Genomic DNA, 20,469 nt, shown 5'->3' with positions numbered 1-20,469 from the left:
AATCATTTTTTTATATCACTGACATTATTGTGTTGGGAAATCAATACGATATCAATCTTAAAATTAGCCATGTAAAGTTTAAATGAATAATAACGTCAAGGGTAATATTTACTTTTGATTTACCTTGTCAGGGCAACAGGCAAAATTAATAGGTAAATTTTTACCTCTATTATCTCTTGGAGGAGGATCATTCTTAATAGAAGCCACAGTCCGTCGATTCTATAGAAAAGAAAATGTTCATTTTACTTTCTCTCTTTACTCCTCATATATATGTCTATCATAATCAGCTTCCTTTATTTATTTATTTTTTGCTGTTTTTCTTTATTGTGGTTTCAATGGAGAAATACCTCATCTGCTCACAAAACAGCTCTTGAAAAATACAAGGAGTACAGATACTATAAAACAAAGCAAACCCTAGTCATGAGACACTACGTACATCATGCGAAACCAACAGTCTGATCTCCAGGTTATGAAAACTAGAATTAAAAAGTCACTACACAGAAAACGTCCAAGTTCCCAGCTTGGCAAAACTTGGGTGCGGTTACATGAAATGTTTAATAAACTGAATTCTTCTTCCCCAATGTGTGAACAAAATGACAAGACTAAATCTGTACCTGGCAATTTCAATCTAACTCTGAAGCTACACAGAACACACAGACACCTTGTAGACTTCACCTGTTAGTCTGACCATCTTTTCTTCTTAGATGGTAGGAGGAAGGGCAAGGTGACTGTGCAGAGCAAAGATGTGGGACGTAGAAGTACTGTATACTAGACATTATAAAGTATGGTGAAAAGAAAGCCTCAATTAATGCATAGTCTAAGGGGGAAAAGACTACACTCCAACTTTGGAAAGTTAATTTAGAAGGATAGGGGAAGAGTTTAAGTAATTACAGTTTAACATGAAAAATGTACGTGTGATAGAATGGAACACAATAGAGGATTCATAAAACATGCTCATCAGAAAAATCTGTTGGGTTTGCTTTGTCCCGATTAAGAAAGAATAACTAAGCTTATCAACATCTGGCATCCCTCATATTCTGTAAAGATGAATGCACTGCTGCTTACTTATGTGGAATTATTTATTGATAGGATAAAACAAAATGAAAAAAGGAGTAGAGAGCTGACTAGATGTCAAGTGCTTGCTAGAAATGATTTTTAAACGTTTCTACATGTAAAATTTACTGACAAATTTTAGTCAACCATTTAAAAATCAAAATTTGTTTAAAATTCTTGGAGAAAATGCCTTTTTGCCCACATGTTTAAAATTGAAAATCAACTTTACTATAGACAGGAGTTTTGTGGAGCGTACAAAATTCCTCATATTTAGAGATCAAATGGCCATCCAAGATAGATATCATGTTTCACAGGCATTATTTTTAGTCACCCTAAAATTTCAGCCATGGGACCAAAAGTTAGTGTTCTGTGCCATGTGGCCACAGGGTCACTGCTTTCACATCATGGCTTAAGAAAATACTGGCATTTCGTTTTTTTATGAAAGAAGTCCTACCTTATGCATACAAGCAAAAAGGGGAAAAGAAAAAGAACGGGGAGGGAGCAAAACCTTTGTTTCAAAGACAAGATACTGAAGGCAAAAGAATGTGGAGCTTTAACAAGCTCAAAGAAAAATATTCGCTGGCTGATCGCTGATTTGGATGCACTCTAAACAATTCTATAAACAAAACCAATATAGCATTTCTTAATCATGACCCCATCAAAACGAAGTATCTCCTAATTATTCTTTCAATGTCAAATATATACCCTAGAGCTGACATTTCATTTTTAAAGGTTACAGCTACCTCATAGGGACTGAACTAGATGTACTCTTATCCCTTCTCTGAAGTACAACAGTACACCACTGCACAATGGCATCCAATTTGGAAACTAATGGTAAAGGAAATTCTTCAGGAAAAAATGAAAATCTGTCAAGCTGAAAATCTAAAATTAGTTCTACTTTCTAATAAAAAAAAATACATAAAAGTGCATCATCGGAATAAGGAATTCTTATACCAGCTTGTATTGCAAATTTTCCAAACAATGCCGCAAACATAAACCCAGTCCACATGTCAATTATGAATACAAATACAGCTTGAGGTTTTTTTTTTTAAAGGCAGTGATTTTTTGAAATAGTTAATGCAACTGTTGCTAACACAATAATCACAGTGCTCCTGGCTTCACACACTAGCCTGGACTTCCCATCAAGTGCTGATTAGCCCAGTAAGGGAGGTCACAAAAAAACCTAAATCCATTTTCAGTCGTGTCTAGTCTGGTACCCTCCATTCTCCTTTCTTAGCATTTGAAGACAACAGGTTGAGTTGGCAGATATTGTTTATGGACCCCTGAGGTTGTTTTTACCGATTCAATCTCAGTTTTATTGAATTCCTGATAACAGGAATAGGATTTGCAGGGAGAGCAGGGCTATCAGAAAGGTCTGTACTGGATGTTTTCTGAGAGGCCAACAGAGAAGCCGCTGTCTGAATGGTTTCCTTTTTTTTTTTTTAAATAAATTTATTTTTTATTTTTGGCTGCGTTGGGTCTTTGTTGCTGTGCACAGGCTCTCTCTAGTTGCAGTGAGCGGGGGCTACTCTTCATTGCAGTGCATGGGCTTCTCACTGCGGTGGCTTCTCTTGTTGCGGAGCACGGGCTCTAGGTGCACAGGCTTTAGTAGTTGCGGCTCGTGGGCTCTACAGCGCAGGCTCAGTAGTTGTGGCGCACGGGCTTAGTTGCTCTGCGCATGTGGGATCTTCCCAGACCAGGGCTCGAATCGGTGTCCCCTGCATTGGCAGGCAGATTCTTAACCACTGCGCCACCAGGGAAGCCCAATCTGAATGGTTTCTGATTGAGTTGTACTCGTCTCTGTATCAAGTTTCTCCTTTGTTTCTGTTTTATCATGCCCACTCAAAGCAAGACAGCATCTTCACTTGTCTCATCCTCTTCTGTTTTGGTTTTCTTGGGACTCTCTTCTTTATGAGGTGAGAATGTCCTTTTGACTCCTACTATAGGATTAGGTGTCTTTGTTGCTGCATTTTCTGAAGGTCTTGGTGGTGGGTTTATCAGATGTGTTGAAGAAACAACTCTGGAGACCGTAGGCTTTGGTGGTGAAGAAATGGCTGGTTGTGTGGCAGCCTGAGGAATGCTTTCACTTGATGTACCCCCTGAGCTTTCACGGGAATTTACCTGTGGCACAGAAACTTCAGTAGCCTGTATGTTGGTCATAGATGCTGCTGTTACAGCTGGAGCAGGACTGTTTCTGCCCTGAGAACTGCCAGAACTGTTCAATGGACTGGTCTTCATAGCACTGGGAGGTGAAGACACAGACATGCTGTTATCACTGTCCATAGACAAGTCGAGGCTGCTGTCATTCAGAGGTGTCAACCTGACACCTTTTGTTGAACACTTTTTCTTTTTCTGAAGCACATGATTAGGCAGTAGTTGATGGAGTTGCTTTCTTCTTACATGCATTGCAGCAATTTTCATGTCCACCTCAAACATCTTGCTGTTTATTGCTTGCCTATAAAGACTGAATATCGTAGGTGAGACCAACACTGAGATTTTCATAGTTTTCTGTTTTTTTAAAACACTAACCCAATCACCCACGTTGTGCGAAATTCTTCCTTGTCAGGATTTTCTTTGGGTGCTGGAAGTGACTGGGGATTCACATGAGCCAGTGTAATAAATTCATTCTTCTCCAAACTTCCAACCAGGATTCATATTTTTTTTTTTTTTTTTTTTTTGCGGTACGCGGCCCTCTCACTGTTGTGGCCTCTCCCATTGCGGAGCACAGGATCCGGACGCGCAGGCTCAGCGGCCATGGCTCACGGGCCTAGCAGCTCCGTGGCATGTGGGATCTTCCTGGACCGGGGCACGAACCCGTGTCCCCTGCATCGGCAGGTGGACTCTCAACCACTGAGCCACCAGGGAAGCCCAGGATTTGGATTTTTGATTCCACCAAGCCCACCCATTTTAGGCATTGTTTTTCAGTTGGTGCACTTGCTAAAGTACAATATAATGCTTGTTCTTTTGAAAGAAGTTGGAGCTTCAAAAAGTTTAGACCGCTCTGCCTTACTCAGCAATATTTAATCTGTGATAGCAAGACCTTGTTTAAATTCCTCAACCATGACCATCCGTGTTGAAACGCATACATTGTACGTGGAGTTCTGTTGTGGGTATGGTGGTGTAATTATAGGCAGAAGATGGTACCTATCACTGGGATTTACCCTTGCGTCCCATATAGGCAAATTAAGACTGCATTCTTCAGGCTGTTTCAATAGGACTGGATTTGGCCATTCCCATTTAGAAAATATCAAGAAAAATTTATGTACAAGAGTTGATGCTATTGCATTTGGATAAAGCTGGCAAGTTCTTGCTACTAGCATAGCCCAGGAAACACCACCGAGGAAACCTAATATATTGGAATAGATGTTGTGGCATTTGGCCCACAGTTTGATAGCTCTCAGGGTTAACCTGAAGTTGTCAATGTTTGGTACTAGATGCAAAATTTCATCGGTTACCCTGCAACCGTTAAGACTTCCTATGCATCTTATATCTAAATTTTTAAGCAGACTGTCATCTCTTAAGTCCAAGTCTTCTGGAATAGTCTGCAGTGATAATCTTGCAAACAAAATATCAATCTCTATCCCATCAAAACACAGTTTGATAACTGGTACAAGTGCCTCTTCAACAGCTCTTGTATCTTGTACTTCTTCCTGTAATTTCAACTTACAGAATGAGGTGAAAAAGTCACTTCGATCAACATGTCTTGGTGCAACACACAATGCATCAATATCGGCACCTTCTGTATGTACTCCTAATCTATAAGATCCAAATGTAAAAATTTTTCCACCAACCTTTTCAACTACAGATCGTGGAAGTGTCTTGCTTTCACTGATTTCTCATATCCACTCTTTTACCAGGTTATTTAATTTTCCCAAAATTAAAGTCCTCTTCCTCTTCAAAAAGAAAGCTCCTCTTCCTCTTCAAAAACGCTAGAGGGCTTCAGAGTCTCAAACAGTTTCTGTGTAAGTAGGGAGTCAGTCTCCTTGGGGACTGCTAAGCTGATGGGAGAGGTAATGCCACAGTGCTTCTGTGGCGGCTGTGTTTGCGGTGATCCCTGCGTTGTAACTGGAACTGGCATGTCTCCTGAGGTGGCAACGCCCAGTCGCTCCCCCCCCACCCCCCTGAAACCGCTGCCATCCTGGGCAAGATCCACTGAGGCGGGGTTGGGGGGTGGGGGGATGTTTAAGCACTTCTCCTCCTTCCCCTTCATCCTAACATGGCCTCAGCTTCCTTTAATTAAACATAAGTGGGTAGACATACAATAATATAAAACTAAATGAAAAAAAGGGAAAAAATAAATGACAAAAAACTAAAATTATCTTCTGATAAACTATCACTAATGTCATCAATATTCAAGTTTTTTTTATATGAGTATCCCACCACTGCCCCAAAATATTCAGGAATGAAAACGAGCCAGGCACTGTTCTAAGGACCTTATATGTATTAATCCACTTAATCTTCACAACAACCCTGTGACATCATTATTATTGCTATTCTGGTTTCACAGATGAGGAAAGTGAAGCAAAGAAGGATTAAGTAATTTCATTAAAGTGTGTGTTTTTTAATCATCATGCTATCCTGCCAAAATCATGTAATACACTTCATCTCTGGATGTCAGGGGTAAATAACAAAATACTAGTTTTAGACAACTTACAGCCCATTGTCAAACTGAAACATCAAAATACTATGAAATGCACACTGTCGGTTTTTACTAAAAGGTTTCATTAGACTTTCAAAGACTTCAACATTGCATAGATAGGGCAGCAAGTTTTTGGTCCTATTATTTATTTACCAAGACTTTATTTTATTCACCTAAAAAAAGATATCAAATAATGCAGTGGGTCTCAATGCTAACTGCACGTTCAAATCAGATGGGTACTGCTAAAAGGATATTGATGCTAGGGCCACCCTTTTTTTTTTTTTAACTATCTATCGATCTATCTATCTATCTATCTATCTATTTTATGGCTGCATTGGGCCTTCATTGCTGTGCACGGGTGGGCTTTCTCTAGCTGCAGAGAGTGGGGGCTACTCTTCGCTGCAGGGCTTCTCATTGTGGTGGCTTCTCTTGTTGTACAGCATAGGCTCTAGCAACACGGGCTTCAGTAGTTGTGGTTCATGGGCTCTAGAGCGTAGGCTCAGTAGTTGTGGTGCATGGGCTTAGCTGCTCCACAGCATGTGGGATCTTCCCGGATCAGGGCTCGAACCCGTGTCCCCTGCATTGGCAGGTGGATTCTTAACCACTGAGCCACCAGGGAAATCCCAGGGCCACCCTTTAGATAAAATAAAACTGAATCTCTGCGAGTGGGTCTAGGAATCAATATATTCTAAAAAATTTCCAGGTGATTCTAATGCACACCAAAAGTTGCTTATTCCAAGAAGGATAAACTATGATGATCATTCAAGGTTGTGAAGCCAAGTATGAAAAACAGTCCACTAACAAGGGGTAACTAACTAATGACCTGTAAGTAGTGACTCTCAATATGTTGAATTTATATAAATTGAAAATCTGTCTTATGGTCATATACATGGTTTAAAAAGCACAATGTTTTGTTGATATTGTTGAGTTTATATCATATTATATGTGGATGCTTATGTATGTCTTCCCTGCAAGACAGTGAGTTCCTATAGGGCTAAAGTCATGTCATATTAATCTTTGTAGAAGATAAAATCAACAATGTAGTAAGAACTTTTGATTAATTTATTTTATTTATTTTTGGCTGCATTGAGTCTTCGTTGCTGCACCCGGGCTTTCTCTAGTTGCAGCAAGTGGGGGTTACTCTTCGTTGTGGTGCGTGGGCTTCTCATTGCGGTGGCTTCTCTTGTTTCAGAGCACAAGCTCTAGGTGCGCGGGCTTCAGTAGTGGCATGTGGATTCAGTAGTTGTGGCTCTCGGGCTCTAGAGCGCAAACTCAGGAGTTGTGGTGCAAGGGCTTAGTTGCCCCGCAGCATGTGGGATCTTCGCAGGCCAGGGCTCGAACCCATGTCCCCTGCATTGGCAGGCGAATTCTTAACCACTGTGCCACCAGGGAAGTCCATGTAGTAAGAATTTTGAACACAAAGAATTGCAGATTTAACAACTGCGAGGGACTATCTGATTTAAAGAGTTGTATTCTGATACAAAGTTTTAACACAGAGACATTTCAATAGAGAGGAAGAGGAATTATCTTTTAAAATAATAAAAATCACATGCCTTTTATTTTTGTGAAGATAAAACTGTTGGGGGGCATAGCATGGTTTTAAAATTTATAAATAAATTATTCTTCACAGATAATACAGAAATAGTTACACTACAATCTGTCATTTCCCATTTTTTTAATAAATGTAAATAGCAGAATTACTATTTCAAAAGACTACTAAAATGGGAATTTACTATGAATAAGAAACTCTTTTTTTTTTTTTTATCAAAGTCATATGTATTCACTCAACAAATATTATTAGCAAGCAAATGGTTTCGACCCATGTCTCCTAAGAAACAATTAGTCTTAGGAAAAATCCTAATCAGGCATGGAATTTCTAGGATCTTACCTAATGATCGTCATAATTGTGAATTAGACAACTGTTCGATCCTTGAAAGTATGTGTGTATATACACGCATGTAGATGGCAGAAACAATTGTTTTACTAAAAAAGCAAACAAATACTTAAACATACTCTTCACAGTCCCATTTCAAACCAAAATACACACACACCCTGCTCTGAATTTGCATCACTAACCTTTACAATTTTGTTTACTTTGGCTGAGGATGCTGGAGGTGGAGGTGTCTCTGGACTGGGCTCAATTTCTTCATCTGGTACAAGGTCAGGGTTAAGTGAAAAGATGCTCTCCAGGTCAATCTGTTTGATAAAATGCATATATTTTGAGAGTGAATTTGGACAATTAACCTTTCATTTTCAAATAAATTTATACACAGAGAATAAATGTTAAACAATTTCAGCCTAAGGAACATTATTACCTTGAAAATTAAATTATCTAGAATTATAACCCACATATATTTAAAAGAATCTCTCTTAAGTTAGTACTTTGTTGTCTTGATCATATGTCCAATCACATAAGATATGCAGGAGGAATCTACCTTTTTATCAGTGAAATTTTTTAATCACTTGAAAGTTTTTCAAGAATGATAAAGGATACATGCACTATATTAAACTATACAGTTTTCTGTTTTGTTTCATATTCAGAATCTTGATTATAAGACTAGAAATAAAATTCAACCCAGTGATCATACCTCTTTGCCTTTTGTATCTCCATTTTCTATCCATTCAACAGTTACACTTTCATTATCTTCATTTAAAGATGTTACCATTGCTTGATGTATTCGGCCTAAGTGAGAATAAAATATACACTTTTAAAATGCCACAAATTATGGTATTCCTAAACACTGTCAAAAACAATTTTATAATTTACAAACTTACAAAACTATGATACTACTTTCCTTACAAGGGATTTCCACAGATTCTCAGGATTAGGGAATGAATTTTATCTATGGGACCATAAATCAATTTGCCAATTGTCAAGACCAGGAACTCACTATGAGCCAACAGTGATTCTGAAGAACACAGAACAAAAATTAATGAAGCAATTTTTTAATACTATGTAGATATAAATAGTTTTAAATTTCACTATCAAATACTGTACAATTGATCAAATTGTTTTAAAATTATTAAGAAAAGGAATCTGAGTCCAAAAAGTTTGGGAAATACTAATTAAAAATGTTCTCTAAATCCATTCCACTCCTTACTTTCTTTGACGACTACAGTATTTACCATCTATACAGAGAAGACGTTATATATTATGTATTAAACTTGTTTTCTCTCTCCTAATAGACTGTGGATCTTACCTGTTAATAACTATAGATTTAAATATTTTACATTTTTACATAATATTCCATTATGTTTATCACAACTTATTTAATACCTATTGATGGTCAGTTAGGTTTGTGCAACTTTTTTTACTATTATAAACATTGCAAAAAATACTATTACACATGCTGTCATGCACTTGTCATCGCACAGATCAACAGATATATATATATATATATATATATACACACAGGAGTATGAGTACTGCGTGTATATGTGTATTTTTTCACTTATTTCATCTGTTTTCATCTTACCCACCCATTTGATTATTAGTCAAGTAAGGATGGGAACTATTTGTTATATATCTGCATCTTCAATATTATGTAATAAAATGCTGAACATATGGAATTTTCATATGTATTTCCTAAATGAAATCATTGAGGCATCTATAATTTATCTTAGAATAATTTACAGCTCTAAAATCTTTTTAAAATCCAGATATATAGTATATAAAACAATGTTATTGTAATAACAAGGCATACGGTATCTTTAAAGAAAATATGAATACTAATAATTTTATAAGTATTACTGTCTATGTATGAAGTTACTGTCAATCAATATTTTTTCTATATGGGCTCATATAAAAATTTGAAGACGAAATAAATATAATCTTGTTAAAAATTCAAACTTTGAAGATTTAAGTACATACTCTCAGCTTTAATACTGGTGCTTTTTTATGTTTTTTGTTTGTTTTGTTATAAATTTTATTTATTTGGTTAGTTAGTTTTGGCTGAGTTGGATCTTCGTGGCTGCATGTGGGCTTTCTCTAGTTGCAGTGAGCGGGGACTACTCTTCATTGCGGTGCACGGGCTTCTCACTGCAGGGGCTTCTCTTGTTGTGGAGCACGGGCTCTAGGCATGCGGGCTTCAGTAGTTGTGGTGCATGGGCTCAGTAGTTGTGGCTCGTGGGCTCTAGAGCACAGGCTCAGTAGGTGTGGTGCACGGGCTTAGTTGCTCTGCAGCATGTGGGATCTTCCCGGACCAGGGATCGAACCCATGTCCCCTGCATTGGCAGGCAGATTCTTAACCACAGTGCCACCAGGGAAGCCCTGGTGCTTTTTTAAAAGCTAAAATATGTACTGGCAATCTTTCCATGACAGATCAACATTAATTTTAACAACTTCATAGCATTCCATAAAAGGAATGCATCATAATTTATTCCTTTACTAGAAGTAATTTAAATTGTTTCCAATTGTTTGCCATTACAAGATGCTGCACTGAGTATATGTACATAGGTGTGACTGTTTTCATAAATAAAATTTCTAGAAGCAGACTGGGTTAAGGAGATTGAAATTTTGATAGATATTTGAAAATTGCTCTCCATTTATATTCCCATCAACAATGGGACCTATTCCTCCATACCCTATCAACACTGAGCATCATCAATTTAAAATACTTTTACCAACATGATAGACTAGATCTTTCTTTAAGCTACTACTTTGTGAGCACATATATGTCAGAGACTGGCTCATTTAATCTACATTGGTTCATTCAACATAACAAACATACCTATGAAGTGGCTACCTCCCTTTTTAAAATGAAGGAACTGAAGCTCATGGTTATACAGCTAATAACTAACACGGATTTGAACCTCAGTCAGATGCAAAAGCACTTGCTATTATTACTATGCTTCTCTTCTCTCCTAAATCAAGCTGATGAGGAAGAAGCCTGTGTGGCTTAAATTCCAAATACCCCTGTAAAAATTCATGAACTGTAGCATAGACTCTCAACCCTCACTGTGCACCAGAAACTCCTAGGGAGACTTTTTACAAAATAAAATGATGATGCCCGAGTTTTACCCCCAGATACTGTCATTTCTCACCAGTTCCACGGAAATCGCCTTGTTGTAAGCCACCAAGGCCTTGATCTTGGATTACTGCAATTCTCTCCCAACTACTCTCTCTCTTCTACCAGATTTGCCCTACTGCCTATTCTCCATAGAACAGCCTAAACATTCCTGGTAAAAACTAAGTCAGATTATTCCTTTGCTCAAAACTTTCCAGTGGCTCCCCATCTCACACAGAGTAAAAGCCAAAGGCCTTTTAATGTCATATAACAAAGACCTACATGATCTGACCCCTCATTACCTCTGTGACCTTGTTCATCCCTGACTATGGTAATTCTCCAGTTTTACTGACTGATCCCTATCTCACACAGTATTCTCCCTCCCTCCAAAATAGTTCTAAGTGGGTCAAGGACTAAAATGTGAAAGACAAATGTAAAAGCAACTGAGTAACTCGCGGTGCCATTTACTCAGATTAAGTGTACCTTAGAGGAGAAGCAAGTGTCGGGGGTGGGGAAACGATGAGCTGGAAAAGACTGAGAGGATTCAAGGAAGAGGATTAAAAAAAGGGAAATCAGATAATGCTCACTGAAATTTGATTTGGACAGAAATCAGGTAAATAACCAGTACAAATAGTATATGTCAGTTGGGTCCTCTGGGAAGCAGATGTTGAGACAGCTATGAGGACAAGAGGTTTATTGTGAAAGATAAAAGGAGAAGGAAACAGGACTGGTCATGGAAAACTTTCAGACCATGATGCCTATCTGAAACCTCTGAAAGAAAGGGGACATAAAGCAGGATTGAGCAAAGAAAGCCTGAGACCTTGATGCGGATCTGACAGTCTTGGCCAACCCATCAGGGAGCTCCAGAGCAAAGACTGACCATTAGAGGAGTGCCACACTGGGCCTAGTACTCACACCATGCTCAGTCACTAGCTGGAGGTTTCCCAGGAAACACAAGGCCTCAGCTCAAAAACTATGGAGCCTTGAAGATATTAACAGCTGAGGCTGTCAGCTAAATGTACTCCCTGAAACTGAAGAAGTTTTTTTCAAAGGGAGATCCAAGCAGTGTATCTATGATTGCCACAGGATGTGAACAAGAGAAAGATTGAGTTTAACTGGTAATGGAAGCAGAGAGTAGACCCCAGAGAGCCACGAGCTGCCCTGCTATCCAGCATCACAATCTAAGAGGAGCTACCATCTCCATAACACGAGTAGTGAGGCTGAGACCCAACAGCCACTCCTCCCCCACCCCACCACCCTTGGCAGCCTCACAACAGTACCACCCACTAGTGGGGACAAGAAGATTATTGCTACAAAGGTTTTGGGAAAAGTGAAGTGGTTTAATATAACACATTGACACGATTTCATCAATAGGAAATGACTCCAAAGAAGATGCATTTGAACAATGGACTACCATAAAGAATAACTTCCAGTAGGAAATGGAGAGGCTGTGGTTGAGGTTGTTGAAGAGTACAGATAGAGGTCTCCATGCAATTCCCAACAGAACTACCACAATAATGAGAATAGAGAAAAGCACATGCATGTTTCAAAAGGCAAGACCAACACCACCATTCTTATTGTTAAGCATCTAACACAATATTCCAACATTCCTAAGGAGGGAGAAGTGACTTAGTGTACTGATACTAAGTGTGTGAGGAGAGGCAGACCAGTGGGACAATGTGTATTAGGATCACAGATTACGATTTCACAGGGACTTTAATCTCGAAAGACAGCCTTAGAGAGATCAGTAAGGAAAAGGATAAAGAAAATCACGGAAATAACACCCAGTACCAGCAGTCTTCTCAACAATGGTATCTCCACAACTTCCATTACTAATGCAAACACCCAGAAAGCCTTAAGCCACAAGTCAGGAGAGTCAAAAGCAGCTGATCCACCAGTTAAGATGAAGCTCTAGACATCTAGTAGGGCAGGACTGAGAAAATGTTGGCTTATCTCTACCATAGTCCAGTTTACTCAACCAACAAGAAATGAGTGTGTTGTTTATGGTTTCCTTTGCTGTGCAAAAGCTTTTAAGTTTCATTACGTCCCATTTGTTTATTTTTATTTTTATTTCCATTTCTCTAGGAGGTGGGTCAAAAAGGATCTTGCTGTGATTTATGTCATAGAGAGTTCTCCCTATGTTTTCCTCTAAGAGTTTGATAGTGTCGGGCCTTACATTTAGGTCTCTAATCCATTTTGAGTTTATTTTTGTGTATGGTGTTAGGGAGTGTTCTAATTTCATTCTTTTACATGTAGCTGTCCAGTTTTCCCAGCACCACTTATTGAAGAGGCTGTCTTTTCTCCACTGTATATTCTTGCCTCCTTTATCAAAGATAAGGTGACCATATGTGCGTGGGTTTATCTCTGGGCTTTCTATCCTGTTCCATTGGTCTGTATTTCTGTTTTTGTGCCAGTACCATACTGTCTTGATTACTGTAGCTTTGTAGTATAGTCTGAAGTCAGGGAGCCTGATTCCTCCAGCTCCATTTTTCGTTCTCAAGATTGCTTTGGCTATTTGGGGTCTTTTGTGTTTCCATACAAATTGTGAAATTGAGGTGGATGGACCTAGAGTCTGTCATACAGAGTGAAGTAAGTCAGAAAGAGAAAAACAAATACCGTATGCTAACACATATATATATGGAATCTAAAAAAAAAAAAAGGTCATTAAGTACCTAGGGGTAAGATGGGAATAAAGACACAGACCTACTAGAGCATGGACTTGAGGATATGGGGAGGGGGAAGGGTAAGCTGTGACAAAGTGATAGAGTGGCATGGACATATATACACTACCAAACGTAAAATAGATAGCTAGTGGGAAGCAGCCGCATAGCACAGGGAGATCAGCTAGGTGGTTTGTGACCACCTAGAGGGGTGGGATAGGGAGGGTGGGAGAGAGGGAGATGCAAGAGGGAAGAGATATGGGAACATATGTATATGTATAACTGATTCACTTTGTTATAAAGCAGAAACTAACACACCACTGTAAAGCAATTATACTCCAATAAAGATGTTAAAAAAAGAAATGAGTGTGAAATTCCAGCAATAAGAAATGAATAAAAAGACTGGATCTGAATGAACAAATGAAGTGTTAAGTGTTTGCTTTTTGCCAGGGAATCAGGTAACTAGAAATATCTGGAGAACCTATGCAGCATGGAAGGCTTCATTATTTTTACCAAATGATGTCTCTGAAAAAAATTTTCTAAGACTGAATTTTCCCAATATGCTTTTAAAGGTTTTTGTTTGTTTTATATATGGCTCAGTTGAGATACTCAAATATCTCATTTTTAATTGTAGTAAAAATTTACAATTTGATTTTTTCAAAAGTCAAATGGTAATCACCTGTTAACAAAGGTGTTAATAAAATAAAAAAAGGGACAGATATGAGATTTTTCAAAGGAAAAAAATCATTATGATTTAGTGATAAATAACATATAGGTATTATAGGAAAATTTTGAGCCTGGATGACTGGGAAAATGATGCTACTAGTGGTGGAACAATGATATACTTTCTCCTGAGTCTATGCTGTTAATTACAATCATGCACTGGTGTTATTAAGACAACTACAGATACAGAATTACAAGCTCAGAGTTAGAAATATTTCTAATCAGTGTTAGAAATACCTTTCCCTAGAACCTGTGACAATCTTTCCATGTGGCCCTCCAAATACTATCCTATTTCTCTGATTTGAGAAAATTCTTATACTCCATCCTAATTTGTTGTCCTTTGACTCTGATTCTCCATCGACTTTATTGTAAGTTATATCATACACACATCTACACTTTAAAAAACAACAGAGCAAACACCTGTGTACCCACCATGAGCCAGGTTAAGAAACAATACCTTTGAAACCCCGTATGTCCCCCTTCCTAAATGAACCTCCCACTCCCTCTCCTTTTCCCCTCCACCAGAAGTAACCAATACCCTGATAGTTGAGATAATCATACTGTGGCTTTTCTCTATAGTTTTTTCATTTATAAATGTAACACACACAAAAATTTAAAGTTTGCCTATTTTTAAACTGTACATAAATAGACACTACTTGTAAGACCTCTTTCTTTCGGACAACACTATTTTTCCGAGATTCACTTATGTTGCTGTTCACTCATTTATGTTTACTCATTTATGTTCACTCATTTTCACCATATATGAATATGCCAAAATTTATTCTACTACTGTTGATGGACATCTGTTTTTATGTTTTTGCTGTTAGGAAAATGGTGCTGTAGGCATTCCTATACATGTGTACTGATACAAATACACAAGTATTTCTGGAATATACAATGAGAAGAAATACAGAGTAGGAACATCTATAACTTTTCTAGTTAGCGTTATGATGTCTCCTATAGTAACTGTAACTGCAAAGATTTGCAATCCAACTAGCAATTACTTCACATTCACAATAATACTTAGTATCTGTCAGATTTAATATATCATATTGTGGTTCTAATTTCTCTGACTAAATGAGGTTATGCCTATTTTGAGTTCCTTTGGCCATTTGGGCCTTTCACGTGTTTTTTAATTTTTTTACTACTTCTCAACAAAAATTATCTATATATTCTTGCTAATAATCTTCTGTTATATGTTGTACCAAATACTTTCTCCAAAGTTGTGGCTTATCTTTTCAGCTTCTTCATGGTGTCTTTTGATGACTTTGATGGTTTTTGTTTGTTTGTTTAAGATGTTGGGGGTAGAAATTTAGTAATTTATTTATTTATTTTTGCTGTGTTGGGTCTTCGTTTCTGTGCGAGGGCTTTCTCTAGTTGTGGCAAGCGGGGGCCACTCTTCATCGCGGTGCATGGGCCTCTCACTATCGTGGCCTCTCTTGTTGCGGAGCACAGGCTCCAGATACACAGGCTCAGTAGTTGTGGCTCATGGGCCTAGCTGCTCCGCGGCATGTGGGATCCTCCCAGACCAGGGCTCGAACCGGTGTCCCCTGCATTAGCAGGCAGATTCTCAACCACTGTGCCACCAGGGAAGCCCCGAGTTTTTAATTTTAATGTAGTCAAATACATATATATATTTCTCAATTATGGCTTTTTATGTCATAAAATTCTTCCTGAGACTCAAGTCATTAAGACAGTTTCTTATATTTTCTTCTAAAGTTTTACAGGACTTACTGTATAGCACAGGGAACTGTTCTCAATACCCTGTGTAATGACCTGTATGAGAAAAGAATGTGAAAAACAGTGGCTATATGTATAAGTATAAATGATACACTTTGCTATACAGCAGAAACTAATGCAACATTGTAAATCAACTATAGTCTAATAAAAAGGTTTTTTAAAATAAAGTTTTACAAAGCCTTTTATATTCAGGACTGTAACCCACTGTCATTTTGATCTTTGTGTATGGTAACACAATTTCCATTTTTTCCCCATGGAAAACAAATTTTTCCAACACCACTTCCTGAAAAGCCCTTCCTTCTGCTTATCTGCCTCACCTTATTGTTCTTTAAGATTTTCTTTGATCTTCTTAGTCTTTTGCAGATCTGTATAAATTTTAGAATCAGCTTGTCAAGTTCCAAAAATAAAATAAAAAAACCCTACCTGTTAGGATTCTGATTAGAATTGCATTGAATATTTTGTTTTCGATTTTTACATCATTATCAAGAGTAATACTAGCCAGCAGTTTTTCTTTCTCATACCAACCTTATTCTGGAATAGTTGGTATAAAATAAGAATTATTTGAAACTTGAGTGTTTGGTAGACACTGGCTAAAACCATCTTGGCTTAGGGTTTTATTTGTGAGATGATTCAATTTCCTTAATATAGGATTATTGTAGTTTTCGATTCTTTACTGTTTTGATAATTATATTTTTCTAGGAGATTTATATTAAGTTTTCACATTTGGGGCATAAAGTTGTTCATAATTATGTTGAATGCCTGTGGCATCTGTAATGATAATCACTTCTTATTCCTAATTTTTCAACTTTTTTTCCTTGATAAAATCTCACCTGAGATTTGTCAATTTTGTTTTTTCCAAGAACAACAAGGGTTTGTTGAGCCCCTTTACCCTTTATTATATGTTATTAAATACTTAATTACTGCATTTAGTCCTTCTTATTTCTTTCAACTTACTATCGGCATATTTTGCTGGTTCTTAAATTCTTAAGGTGAATGCTTTAGCTCATTCATCTTTATCTTTTTCCTTATAAGCAATTAAAGCTACACATTTCTCTCCAAGAACAGCTTTAGTAGCATCTTAAACATTTTCATAGGTAGTATTTTTGTTATTGTGCAGTTCAAATTATTTTCTAATTTTCTTTATTATTCTTTGACTCTCGGTATCCTGTTACTGGTTTCTAAAGGTGAGATACATCACCAATCAGAACAGATAAAGCCACAGATAATTGGTATGACTTACCCAGTGCACAGTGGCTGAGTATCACCCCTGTATTTCTACCTTAATGACACTGGACTGCCTCCTATGGAGGAAAATTTCCTATAATCTTACCTCTGGGAAGCAAATCAGCAGGAATTTTTGATCAGCATCTTTAAAGAGGAGCCACAAGTTTTTGTCTTCAAAGAGTGAACCTGACTCTGGTTCTTTTTGTTTTTTAGTCCCCCATCATCCTTCAGGAGTCAAATTTTTCAGGAGTCATCCTTCAGGAGTCAAACCTTGCCTGCTCAGCCTCACTCATCCCTCAGTATTTCTGATCCATTTCTGCTCCATGGTTATATCTTGTTCTTGAGCTCACTATTCCTTTTTAAAGGTTTTCTCTTATCTGTCTGGGGCAGATGGATGCCAATACATGAACTTTATTATACTATTTTGACCAGAAGTGCCAATTCATCTTTAAGTCCTATTTCATGTTCACAGAAAATGAAAGTGAGATTTGAAAACTGTTAAGTTCACACTATAATATAAAATCAACACTATTATATAAATTAATGATAACTGTTAGTTTCAAAACTCTATTTTTTAAAACTTAAATCTAGAGACAGATTTAAAAGTTTTCAGCTTTACTTCAACCTACTTGTAAAGATAAATTACAGTGTAGAAAATGTCATCTGTTGAGAGTGAAATAAAAAAACAGTTGCAAAGAGTTTTGAGAAATACAGAGAAATCCTGCAGAACATCCCCCCAATCATTTTCCCAGTAGAACACCTCTTGGTTTTTAATACACAAACTTCATAAAAATTATTTCTCAATGTAAGATATTTTGGCCAATATTTAAATAGGAAAAGATTTATATTTGTCCATGCCAAAACTCAATTCGCATTTTAAACAAGAGTGTGCAAAGAAAAGTTCTGAGTTACATTCCAAATATAACTGATAGATGGTCAGAATCACAATTAAAAAAGCATGCCAAGTATCAAAGTGATACAAAACACAGGCATAATACTCAGTGTCAGCCACTTCCTGAGACCGTGTACTTGTCCTAAATGCATTTCCACAGCCTTTTATATTTATTTCATCCTGTTTTCCCCAGTGTTGAATGAGTCCCAAAATATTTAAGAAAATGTTGAAGGAAAATATTGAGGATGGGTAAAAAGCAATTATAATGGAAGAAAAGATTTTACTGTATATGAAATGGATTTGTTACCCTTATTTTTTGTTTGTTAAACATTACAATATTTTACTTATATGTAGGTGAATTTATAGTGTCTGTTACATTTTTGAAATTGGTTAGGAAGTTTGGGTTGATGATTACTGTTTCAATTTTTTCCTATTTAAAATAAAGGCAAACAGATTCCCAGGCATTTTCCACATAAAACATCTGATTTTTAGGAACAGATTCCTGACCTCAGTGGGAGATGAATGTATTGTTTAAAAACAGGATCCTCTTGGTTTCTACTATTGAGAACTAACAGACTTTTACATATAATTAAATCATATGAGAACCACCGTAACTATAAGAAGAAAAAAATCAAGAGTCTATATTTGACCATTTATAACCTAAAAAAATGACAATTTCATATGGTTAAACCTAAGAGAAATGTAAATTTCACCCCAAATTTAGATGTCAGGATAATTTATAAAAATAATATCTACTAAATCAAATAATGTAAATATATAAAATATTTTGAAATCATAATCTTTATTTCAAAGCCATTTATGTTTAGTTCACTTTAAGAAATATCTTTACATCATTTAAGCCTCAACTTTTCGTTATGGCGAAATCAAAGGGAGAAAGTTCATATCTCAAATTTTAAAAATCTGTTAGTAAATATTAAGACAAGTGATTTTTTAAAAAGAAAAATCCCCACAAATGATTGAACAGAAGAACAAACACCTGAATTCAAGCCACCTTTGCCCCAGTGAACAAAAATAACAAATATATGCATTCTATATTTCAGGACTTTCTAATCTTTAAAATTAAGACGGCTACTTAAGATTGCTATTGGTGCTATTTAACTTGCCATAAAATCTCATCTATTTATTTAGCTGTCAAAAACACTTTTACATGTTGACAATTGCCTTTGGTCTTTGAAAACAGGATCCTATTATATGTTTCCTAGTTCACAGCTGAATTCACAGCAGCTGTGAGGATAAGAAATGCCAGCAACCAATTAGGCTGGCATAAACCTTGTCTAGCATATAAAGTATAATTTGGCTGCAAATGCAGAATGCAAGAGCTAAAATAAAGCAGTCAAGAATACTAATAAAATTTCATTACAAGTATTTAAAAGTCGGAATATTTAAAATGCTAACAAATATATGTACATTATTAAAAGGATATAGTGGTAGAAGGTAAGGAAAAATATGAAAAAGTGACAATCAATTCTTTTCAGACCCACGCTGTTTTTACAGAGGTTGCAGCTGTTTGTGACATATCTAGGATTACAAACTCCATGTTTTTTTTCTATTTCTAATTACCCTAGAGTTGAGGTATACATAAGCATACGTGCAACAAGTCTTCCTAAAAAGTAAACATTATTTTTATCAGTCCCTCTTGAGCTGTTTCCATAAAATTTTCTTTTCATATTTCTAAAATAGTAAGATGCAAATAAAGTTTTCAAAACTGAAACATGAAAGAATAACACAATTAAAATGATTAGTGAAAATAAAACTTGAATTGTGATTGTTTATAATGGCAATTTACAAACCCTTAGAAGTTAATATCTATTTTTGTTTAAAGTTTGATAAATTTAAAGACACTGACAAAAATCAATGCTTTATAAATATCATTAGCTAAAAATATTAAAAATTTTTTACACAAACTTTGGATAAACCAGTAGTCACTGGTCATTCATGTGCATATAGCCATGCAAGGAAAACCAATCTAGATTATATGCTAATAAATTAAAATAAATAGTTCTCTAGTATATCTATTCCTTTTTTTTTTTTTTTTGCAGTACGTGGGCCTCTCACTGTTGTGGCCTCTCCCGTTGCGGAGCACAGGCTCTGGACGCGCAGGCTCAGCGGCCATGGCTCACGGGCCTAGCCGCTCCAGGCATGTGGGATCTTCCTGGACCGTGGCACGAACCCGTGTCCCCTGCATCGGCAGGCGGACTCTTAACCACTGTGCCACCAGGCAAGTCCTAGTATATCTATTCTTGATAAAACATTTGGTAACCTCAGTTTTCAATCAGAATACCACTGCATAATTTGAAAGGCTTTCTTTTTTTTTACTGACTTTTTAAAAAACGGTAATAAAAACTAGTTTTCTCCTCTCTGCAAACAGGGACTAAGAGGAAAAGTATAAACATCCATACTAGGAAGAACAAAAAATTAAATATTACTCTGAATTATAAAATCACACATTCAGAAGAAGTGCTTGGCATGATGTTGCTTCCAGAGGGTGAGTAAAATACATATGCTTACTCA

General features: G+C 36.8%; 1 protein-coding gene and 1 pseudogene across 4 annotated transcripts in view; both read right to left on the bottom strand.

Moving 5' to 3' along the window:
* KIF2A (kinesin family member 2A) overlaps positions 1–20,469 on the bottom strand; it is a 70,649-nt gene that overhangs the window by 27,804 nt on the left and 22,376 nt on the right. For all 3 annotated transcript variants that reach the window (XM_022596781.2, XM_022596798.2, XM_022596807.2), the window contains exons 2-4: positions 8,281–8,375; positions 7,769–7,888; positions 165–219 (exon numbers count right to left, since the gene is read on the bottom strand). In XM_022596781.2, coding sequence (XP_022452489.1) covers positions 165–219; positions 7,769–7,888; positions 8,281–8,375 — 270 coding nt within the window. The remainder of the gene's footprint in view (positions 1–164; positions 220–7,768; positions 7,889–8,280; positions 8,376–20,469) is intronic.
* LOC111186342 (poly(A) polymerase alpha-like) lies at positions 226–7,879 on the bottom strand (annotated as a pseudogene). Its single transcript, XR_016392653.1, has 4 exons — positions 7,769–7,879; positions 3,931–7,069; positions 2,797–3,706; positions 226–2,467 (listed from the first exon to the last, which is right to left on the bottom strand). The product of XR_016392653.1 is annotated as a poly(A) polymerase alpha-like (transcript).

This window comes from Delphinapterus leucas, chromosome 3 (genome assembly GCF_059928025.1).
Source record: "Delphinapterus leucas isolate spDelLeu-1000000601 "Yukka" chromosome 3, BTC_Dleu_Yukka2, whole genome shotgun sequence".
Taxonomy (NCBI): Eukaryota; Metazoa; Chordata; class Mammalia; order Artiodactyla; family Monodontidae; genus Delphinapterus; species Delphinapterus leucas.
The sequence above is the reverse complement of the archived record's forward strand: the minus strand, read 5'-3'. Positions and strand labels throughout refer to the sequence as shown.